Source organism: Danio rerio, chromosome 5 (assembly GCF_052040795.2).
Source record: "Danio rerio strain M-AB ecotype USA chromosome 5, GRCz13ab, whole genome shotgun sequence".
Classification (NCBI taxonomy): Eukaryota; Metazoa; Chordata; class Actinopteri; order Cypriniformes; family Danionidae; genus Danio; species Danio rerio.
This window is the reverse complement of record NC_141025.1, coordinates 79,745,001-79,755,000: the sequence shown is the minus strand read 5'-3', so window position 1 is coordinate 79,755,000 and position 10,000 is coordinate 79,745,001. Positions and strand designations below refer to the sequence as shown.

The 10,000-nt window shown below is 44.5% G+C and overlaps 2 protein-coding genes across 10 annotated transcripts in view; one reads left to right on the top strand and one right to left on the bottom strand.

Moving 5' to 3' along the window:
* The window catches only part of prrc2b (proline-rich coiled-coil 2B), a 43,409-nt gene extending 33,419 nt beyond the window's left edge, over window positions 1–9,990 (top strand). For 5 of the 9 annotated variants that reach the window (XM_087254680.1, XM_087254678.1, XM_087254679.1 and 2 more), the window contains 7 exons: window positions 1–34; window positions 582–810; window positions 1,930–2,094; window positions 2,678–2,757; window positions 3,014–3,092; window positions 3,436–3,648; window positions 9,339–9,990. The exon at window positions 1–34 is cut by the window's left edge and continues 91 nt beyond it. In XM_087254680.1, coding sequence (XP_087110806.1) covers window positions 1–34; window positions 582–810; window positions 1,930–2,094; window positions 2,678–2,757; window positions 3,014–3,092; window positions 3,436–3,648; window positions 9,339–9,434 — 896 coding nt within the window. In that variant the 3' untranslated portion in view covers window positions 9,435–9,990. Of the gene's footprint in view, window positions 35–581; window positions 811–1,929; window positions 2,095–2,677; window positions 2,758–3,013; window positions 3,093–3,435; window positions 3,673–9,338 lie in introns of all 9 variants that reach the window. The other 4 variants (XM_087254684.1, XM_087254682.1, XM_087254683.1 and 1 more) reach the window with 1 other exon arrangement.
* Window positions 1–10,000, bottom strand: part of fabp1a (fatty acid binding protein 1a, liver) — a 102,772-nt gene that overhangs the window by 82,949 nt on the left and 9,823 nt on the right. The window lies entirely within an intron of this gene.

The window sequence follows — 10,000 nt, the reverse complement described above, 5'->3', positions numbered from 1 at the left end:
CACAAGAGATCTTCAGCTCCATTCCTCCATTCAGGTGCGCTAATATTACTGTCAACTTGTAGATGAAGTTATACGCATGAAACCAAATTCACTAAACCTTCCTCTCTCTGTCCTGCTCATCCACTGGTAAACACAGAAGCTAGTGAGCTTATTTTGGATGAGAAAAATGTGCATGTATAATAATAATAATGATTAAATTATTAAAATAAAAGTATTAAATTAGAAAAACAATAACTGTGAACATTATTTTATCTGCTGCGTAAAACGTGCTGGGTAAGTTGGCGGTTCATTCCGCTGTGGTGACCCCAGGGGCTAAACCGAAAGAAAATAAATGAATTAATATATAAACATTATTTTCTGTTTTTTGTGTGTGTTTATTAAATCTTTTTTTAAATAGCAGGATAGTTTTACAGGAAAATGGAAATAATGTTCCCAACCCTTCCCCATAAACAAAAGGAAATTACAATTGCATATAAGAATGCCAAAATAAACCGAAAATGGATGAAAAAATACAAATAAAATTATTAATAGACAGTCCGAGTTGTGAGTGCTGATCTGCGGTCTGTGTGTGTGTTGTGCAGGTCTCAGGTGTACATGCACCCTAACCTGTCCCAGGCGAGCCCCATGGTGCTGTCGGGTGGAGCTGCTCTGAAAGGGCCGTACTCCGCCTTCCCCGGCCTGCAGCCCTCAGACCTGGTCAAATCTCAGTCCGGATCCCACTACCAGCCCATCAACGGCAGCACGCCACTGGTGTACGACCAGCCCACAGGCATGAGCACCTCACAGCTGATGGACTCGCAGCTCATTCAGGCAAGAGGAAACTGTGTGTGTTATAGGACAGTGTTGTTTATAAACGGTTGGTAAATTTGATCTGTATTGGCCGTCATGTACCGATTTAAGCTGATCAGGCACTAATCTCTCTACTAATATTAAATACATGTTTTTTAGATGTATTAAACCTGTTGTAGGGGCTTCGGTGCTCTATAATATACACTCACTGGCCACTTTATTAGGTACACCTTACTAGTGCAGGGTTGGACCCCTTTTGCCTTCAGAACTGCTTTAATCCTTCATGGCAGAGATTCAGCAAGCTGCTGGAAATATTCCTCAGAGATTTTGCTCCATATTGTCATGATACCATCCCACAGTTGCTGCAGATTTGTCGGCTGCACATCCATGATGCCAATCTCCCGTTCCACCACATCCCAAAGCTGCTCTATTGGATTGAGCTCTGGTGACTGTGGAGGCCATTTGAGTACAGTGAACTCATCGTCATGTTCAGCAGTCTGAGATGATTGAGCTTTATGACATGCTGCGTTATCCTGCTGGAAGTAGCCATCAGAAGATGGAGACACTGTGCTCATAAAGGGATGGACATGGTCAGCAGCAATACTCAGGTAGGCTGTGGCGTTGATGCTCAATAGGTACTAATGGACCCAAAGAAAATCTCCCCCACACCATTACACCACCACCACCAGCCTGAACCGCTGATACAAGGCAGGATGATCCATGCTTTCATGTTGTTGAGGCCAAATTCTGACCCGACCCTAGAGATGGTTGTGCGTGAAAATCCCAGTAGATCAGCAGTTTCTGAAATACTCAGAGCAGCCCGTCTGGCAGCAACAACCATGCCACGTTCAGTCACTTAAATCCCCTTTCTTCCCCATTCTGATGCTCAGTCTGAACTGCAGCAGATCCTCTTGACCATGTCTACCTGCCTAAATGCAGTGAGCTGCTGCCATGTGATTGGCTGATTAGAAATGTGCCTTAATGAGCAGTTGGACAGGTGTACCTAATAAAGTGGCCAGCGAGTGGATTTAAAACCCCATATTAGCTGCTCTTTATTATGCAAACTGCAGAATCAGATGAACTGGACTGAGTGACCATTAAAGAGTTTATTGGCTAACAGATAAATGTGTGTGTTTTCAGGTGACGATGCCGATGCCAGGCTCTCAGCTGCGCTATGGTTCAGCCCAGCAGCACCTCATCCTCCCGCAGTCCATCCAGCTCCAGCAGAACCAGAATCTGTCTGTGGGAGCTCCACGCCGCATGATGCCCCCAGGGTCACAGCCAGTGCTGAGCGGCAGCAGAGAGGTCAAACAACTGACGCACACACACTTATATGCACATACACACACACACACACACATGCATATGCATAGTGGTATATTACTCTAGTTATAGGTGGAGCCTCAGAGCCACACCCACTTCTTAGATAATCAGCATGGACCAATGGGAGTTAAAGACTTTATTTATTTATTTATTTATTTTTCATTATTATTATATGAGTTTTTTTATTAATCATTTATATCAGTGTTTCTCAACCACGTTCCTGGAGGAGCACCAGCACTGCATGTTTTGGATGTCTCCTTTCAAGGTCTTTTACCCAATCAAGGTCTGTCAGTCTCAGCTAATGAGCTGATGATCTGAATCTGGTGTGTTTGGTGAAGGAGACACGGAAAATGTGCAGAGCTGGTGCTCCTCCAGGAACGTGGTTGAGAAACACTGATTTCTATTCATCATTTAGTTGAATTTTATTATATGTCTTAAATCAGCCTCTTTAAGTGAGTGTGAGCTCAAGCAATGTTGGTTTAGATGAATGTGAAGTGTGTTGCTGGATGTTGTTTGCCTTCCTCTGCCTGATTTCCACCCGTCTGAGTGACTGTTCCTCTGTCAGGTTTCACAGATGGACATGAAAGGCTTTCAGTTCTCAGATAAACCCAGCCACTCTCCTGGAATACCCAGCGGCTCATACAGGTGAACACACACACACACACACACACACACACACACACACACACACACACACAAAACTGCACATACAAACATACACATGCAGATATGTGCACACCTGCCCATGCATACACACCTCTACACGCACACACACACACACATCAGTACACACACACCCTCACATATTCATTTAAAGGTAATGTAAATAACCCAGAATGGAGCACAGACAGACAGGAGTGTGTGTTTGTGTGATATTAATGAGCTTGTGTGTGTTCGTCAGGCCCGGCTCTGCCAGCCCCAGTGGGAAAGCGTCGGGTGCTCCAGCGGTGGCGTCTCTTGCAGGACACTACACACAGCAGGTACGGCTGTACTGATGACTGAACCAACAATAAACAATTCACAATCAGTGAAAATGCAATCAACTAAATGAAGCAAACAGCAGTCACTGGCAACCAGGTTTAAGATGACGACTAGCGCAAACGCTGAATAGTGTTCTGAATTAATCAGCGGTCATCCTGTGAAATCTGTTCTGAGAAACACCAGTAGATGGCGCCAAACACATCAGTCAACAGCAGGATTATATACACAAACACGGTTACTATATTAGCATAACACATGTTCTCACTCACTGACCTCTTTTCGTGTGTGCGTGTGTTTGTGCTTGTGTTTTATCTATCTGTATATCTGTGTGTGTGTGTGCAGGTGTCGGGTCCTCAGGGCAGTATGGTGATGCACATGCGTCCCCCCAGCAGCGGGCCCTTCCCCAGCCCCATCCAGCGGCCCATCATGCAGGTCAACAAACCCGTGATCATCCGCTCCCCGCCGTACCCCGGCCCAAACACCGGCCCCGCACACACACACGCACACACACACAACCCTGAGGGCCCCGGCAAGGGCCCGGAGGACGGCCTGAAGGTGAGCCACCCACTCTGAGCATAGGTAAATCCATCATCACATCCTTCTCTACTCACAGTCTCTCACCAATACTGTACAGTTAGAAGAGAGTGAGTGTGTGTGTGTGTGTGTGTGTGTGTGTGTGTGTGTGTGTGTGTGTGTGTGTGTGTGTGTGTGTGTGTGTGTGTGTGTGTGTGTGTGTGTGTGTGTGTGTGTGTGTGTGTGTGTGTGTATGTGTGTTGTCATGATACTGAAATTCGGTACTGAAATTTTAAAAGCGTCCATGTCCTGTTAACATTTAAGCGCTGCTGAGCTCATTCCTAAACAGCGCTGATTGGCCAACGTGTTCATGTGCTCAACAGAAATGACTGTGATTGGCCGTGAAGGTCATCAGTTCACCGAGCTCGCCTCTGTTTAGTGAGTGTAACCTCATACACAGGGACACTGGAGCATTTCAAAGCTGCGATTCATCAGCTGATCGCTCATATGTCAGCTTCTAGACAAACCAGCTGATCTCCACTGCTTTAGAATAACCCCAGTGTGTCTGTGTCTGTGGTTACTCTCGGTAAACAGCGGTGAGCACAATGGCAAATCAGCCGTGTTTAATGGCCCATTTCCACTGAGTGGTACGGTTTGGTACACTTTTATGGCTGTTTCCACTCTCAGAAGGTACCTAAAAGTGAATCCTACTGTAAGACTTTTTGGTTACCCTTTGCAATTGGTACCAACAGGCCCACAAGTGTACGATAGGGCAGAGCTAGACGCACAGCTGGATGCTATTGGTTTACAGTGAAGCGTCACTCACAGAAGCAGGAGAATGAAAACAAAGCAAGCACCACACAGCAGACACTAAGGGTGTCAATTGAAATCGATCGAAATTCATGCTCAATTTCGATTATCAAATCAAAAATGGAATCGCCGATGCTGCCCTGCCCCATGTCACGTCAGCTGGGCTTGCCAAGCGGAGAAAAGACACGCTTGTTGAACTGCAGACCGTCGACAGAGCTTCAACCCTCTCCTCCTTCAGTGAAGTCACCGGTGTGGAAGTGTTTTGGATTTCCAGTGAGTAATGTTGACAACGTTCGTGTTGTCGAAAAAAAAAAAAACGCAGTTTGAAAGCTCTGCTATAAGGTTGGGCCAATAGACAACACCGGCATCGCGATCCCCCGGTGCAAATCCGCTCGCGAAAAATACACGCTCAGGCCGTGTTTACACTAATAGGTCTTAGGGTGCTTTCACACCTACACTTTTGTTTGGGAACGTGTCTCGTTTGCCCAGTTAGCGTGGTTCGTTTGGCATATGTGAACAGGGCAATCGCGCTCTGTTCCGCTTATTAAAAACGGAAAAATTATTTTGAATCTAAAATTATTTGTTTATGGGTAAAACAAAGACCATGCAGGTCAGGTAGTTTAAACGGTAGGCTACAAATAATTAATTGGTCATTAATTAATTATAATTGAAAATCGGATCGAATCGTGCCTTTAGAATCGAAAATGTAATCGAATCGAGGATTTGGAGGATCGTGACACCCTTATTAGTGATGAAATGCGTAAAGCCTCTGTGCTGTGAGAAGTGCTGCTCGTATGATATGTGAATGACCAGTACAGCTTTACTGTTGACGATTCCTCCTGCGGAAATGACCGCGACTGCAACTTTGTCGTACACCACGCCCCTTTTGGCAGTGGAAAAGCAAGCTAGTTAAAGGTGACCCGCAGCTTCCTGTACTGTTCTGTAGCGCTCGGTGGAAACGGGCCACTACAGAACTCGCTCTACAGCGCTCAAATGTTAGCGGGAAATGGACCTTTTTAAAATCTCAGTACCGACTGATACCGAATTCCAGTATTGTGAAAACCCTATATATATATGTGTGTGTGCGTGCATGTTTATCCCTCTGTGTGAGACTCTGACTGTGTGTGTGTGTGTGTGTGTGTGTGTGTGTGTGTGTGTGTGTGTGTGTGTGTGTGTGTGTGTGTGTGTGTGTGTGTGTGTGTGTGTGTGTGTGTGTGTGTGTGTGTGTGTGTGTGTGTGTGTGTGTGTGTGTGTGTGTGTGTGTGTGTGTGTGTGTGTGTGTGTGTGTGTGTGTGTGTGGCCCTGTTTACACTAATAGACTTTAGTTTTAAAACGCGTTAGTTTTGCTATGCTTACGCCATCCGTCCACACTACCCTGGAGTTTTCCAGCGCCGAAAATGGAGCGTTTTGGAAACGCTGAAGAGGCTGTTTGGTTTTAAACACTGCATGTCAGTGTGGATGGATGAAAACGGAGCTGTGGCTGCAGACATTTGCACTCCCGGATTAGGTCCTTTCCTCAATATTAGGTGCGCACCGTTCAATCTTTCACCCTTTCAATTCAGACTAGTTTTCTATAGTAAACAAACTCCTGAGGACACTGAGTAAATCTTCATAGGGAACAGTGTACTTTATAACCTCATTCACATCACCCTGGCCACAGAACTTTTAACATGGCTACATAACTATTTTCATTTTGATATTAACTTAACAGACTCCAAAAAATATTGAGGCGTCGTGTAGCTGCATATTGATATGAGCCTCATCTTCACTGTGTGTATATTTAAAACAAACGCTGATAACAGAACTGCCTCCTGCTGTCTCTTTTGCTGAATGTTAGTGTCGCGGAGGCCAGCTGGTAAGTGCTGTGCAGGTAAACCTCACTCTTCTGTTACCCGCTCCACTTTAGCCTCCCTGGTAGAGCAACCGACTACCATGCGGAAGGTTGCCGGTTCGATCCCAGCTCGGAGCGGGTTGAGTGGTGCAGGACCAGCGGGGCTACATTAGTTTTAATAATCAATAATGGTGATTAATAATACTAGGGCTGCACGATATATCTAAGATTGCTATATTTGTTTTTATTTTTGCAATATAAATATATATATTGAGAGATTATTACAATTTCACCAGATGACTTAATATCTTTAGTTGGAAAATTTTTTTAATGTTAGATGGATTGGGATGTTTCTGCAGTGGAAGTGCATCTGCATAAAGTCTATAACATGTCTGTTGTTGTTTGTGCTACTTGCCGTGCGTTTCTCTATTTGCATGTGTTGAGTATTTTCATGCACGTGTTTAGTCGGAGATTGCTGAATTAATGTTTACTATTTGCATCTCCTCAATCTAAACAATCTCTTAATTTTCTGGAGCACACATTTCCGTTGTGCTCTGTGCTATTTGCAGTGCATTTCTGTATTTACATGTTTTATATGTTCATGCTTAATAACTTAAATGCCATTAAGAAAAGGATCAAATTGAAATAAAGAGTTTAACTGTTACCCGAGTCTCGCAGTGCTCAAGTACAGTAACTGAATGATGAACATTATTTAATAGAATTAATCATAAAGTCACAAATGCTACAATTTCTTATACCTGAATGTTTTTAAAAATCATTAAACAATCACAGACATCAAAAACACATGATTAATTAAAACACACTCGACTGCGAATGATCATTGCGATATCGATGCTGAGATGATGTATGTGCAGCTCTAAATAACACAGTAGGTTTATACAGTATTAAAAATAAAGGCAAGCAGTCAGTCAGATGTGCAGGATCAGTGTACGCTTACATGAGTTAATATAGGAACTTCTTTGTGCTCAGCCCAAACACGTTACCTGACAACATTAATAGATTCAAAAGAGTCATGAGATGGAGACGAGATGAATTGAAGATCACGTTTACCTGCTATAGTGAGGTGAAATCCAGCGGTAGATCCTTGATGAACTGTCTGACGAGCACTGCTCTCACCTGGGGAGGTGTGCTCAAAGCCCCTGCTGACTGCCTGGAGCTCAGACGTGCGCATATGCTGCAGCTTGTGTGTGTGTGCGTGTGTGTGAGAGAGAGACAGCATTTCAGAAATGCTAGATGAAACGCCAGTGTGGATGTGAATCAACTCTGCTTTAAACTACAACACCTCAGTGTAAACAGGACCTCTTTTCGTCCGTCTGTCTGTGAGAATGTGAGACTGTGTGTGTGTGTGTGTGTGTGTGTGTGTGTGTGTGTGTGTGTGTGTGTGTGTGTGTGTGTGTGTGTGTGTGTTGATTTTGAAAGCACAGAATAAATGTTGTGTGTTTGTTCTGCTGTTGTGCTCCTGTTCATTCTCCAGGTGTGTTTAATATCTGTCTTTCCCCACACAGGACATGACATGAATGTGATTAATGTTGTGATTTGAATATTAATAAATGTAGATTAGTCTTAGTCTTTAGCTATGTTTAACTGATGTTCAGCACGCATAAGTGAGAGATCTGGAATACTACACAGTAGAGCAGGTGTGCTGCGGCTTTACCTCATAGAAGAAAAGGAAAATGACAGCGGAGCTCATCATGATATCTGTGTAGGATGACTGTGCATGAAACGTTTGAGCACAAAGATATTCATAATCTGTCTCTTCATTCTGAGGATAAATCGAAGAAACTACATATGTAATGTACACCCACTGGCCACTTTATTAGGTACACCTTATTAGTGCCAGGTTGGACTCCCTTTTGCCTTCAGATCTGCTTTACTCCTCCATGGCAGAGATTCAACAAGCTACTGGAAATATTCCTCAGAGATTTTGCTCCATATTGTCATGATAGCATCACACAGTTGCTGCAGATTTGTCGGCTGCACATCCATGATGCCAATCTCCCGTTCCACCACATCCCAAAGCTGCTCTATTGGATTGAGCTCTGGTGACTGTGGAGGCCATTTGAGTACAGTGAACTCATCGTCATGTTCAGCAGTCTGAGATGATTGAGCTTTATGACATGCTGCGTTATCCTGCTGGAAGTAGCCATCAGAAGATGGAGACACTGTGCTCATAAAGGGATGGACATGGTCAGCAGCAATACTCAGGTAGGCTGTGGCGTTGATGCTCAATTGGTACTAATGGACCCAAAGAAAATCTCCCCCACACCATTACACCACCACCACCAGCCTGAACCGCTGATACAAGGCAGGATGATCCATGCTTTCATGTTGTTGAGGCCAAATTGTGAGTCGAGCATCTGAATGTGTCAGCAGAAATGGAGACTCATCAGAGCAGCAACGTTTCTCCAATCTTCTATTGTCCAGTTTTGGTGAGTCTGTGTGAATTGTAGCCTCAGTTTCCTGTTCTTAGCTGACAGGAGCGGCACCCGGTGTGCTCTTCTGCTGCTGTAGCCCATCCGCCTCAAGGTTGGCCGTGTTGTGTGTTCAGAGATGCTCTTCTGCAGAGCTCGGTTGTATCGAGTGCTTATTTGAGTTACTGTTGCCTTTCTATCAGCTGGAACCAGTCTGGCCATTCTCCTCTGACCATCATCAAGGCATTTGCGCCCACAGAACTGCCGCTTACTAGATATTTCCTCTTTGTCTGAGCATTCTCTGTAAACCCTAGAGATGTTTGTGCGTGAAAATCCCAGTAGATCAGCAGTTTCTGAAATACTCAGAGCAGCCCGTCTGGCAGCAACAACCATGCCATGCTCAAAGTCTCTTAAATCCCCTTTCTTCCCCATTCTGATGCTCACTCTGAACTGCAGCAGATCCTCTTGACCATGTCTACCTGCCGAAATGCAGTGAGCTGCTGCCATGTGATTGGCTGATTAGAGATTTGTTAACAGGCAGTTGAACAGGTGTACCTAATAAAGTGGCCGTGTAACATTAAATGATCTATTAGTCTTGATGTTATACAGAGATCTCTGTGTATTGAGTGCTGATGTTGATCGTGTGTGTGTGTGTTCAGGAGTGTGTGGCGTCAGCAGCACCAGTGAAAGCGTCAGCGTCTCGCAGCGGAGCCATCAAACCACAGCCGCTCAAACTGGAGGAGGGAAAAGCCTGACCTGCAGGACTTCCTCATCCCGTCTCTCTCTCTCTCTCTCTCTCTCCGGACTCACAGGACCACCAACCAATCAGATCACAGTATCAGCCATCACATAGAGAAATCTCCATATCTATCTATATATAAAAGTCTACTCTATATACACACAGACACGCTGGTGTTGGACTGTCCGCTGGGTGCAGACTCCACAAGACCGCCTTTATTTATTTACATCCTCCAGTGCAGAAGAACGGTTCCTCCGCAAGCCCACATCACACAGCAACAGGAAGTGCAGCTCACGCATTGCCACGCCCACATTGCCAAACTGAGCCAGCTGATTGGACTCAAGGTTTTGATTGACACATGCTCCGGAGCTGCGGTGTGTGTGTGCGCATGTGTGTGTGTGTGTGTGTGTGTGACATTGGTCATTTTTACTGGGTACCATGGAGTTTTAACGTTTATTTTTTTTCTTTTTTTAAATATATATATATATGAATACAGTAATCATGCCCATCTGCTCTATTATTATTATTATTAAAGAACACCTTTTATTCAATAAAAAACAAACTTCAACCCAGATTTGAGGA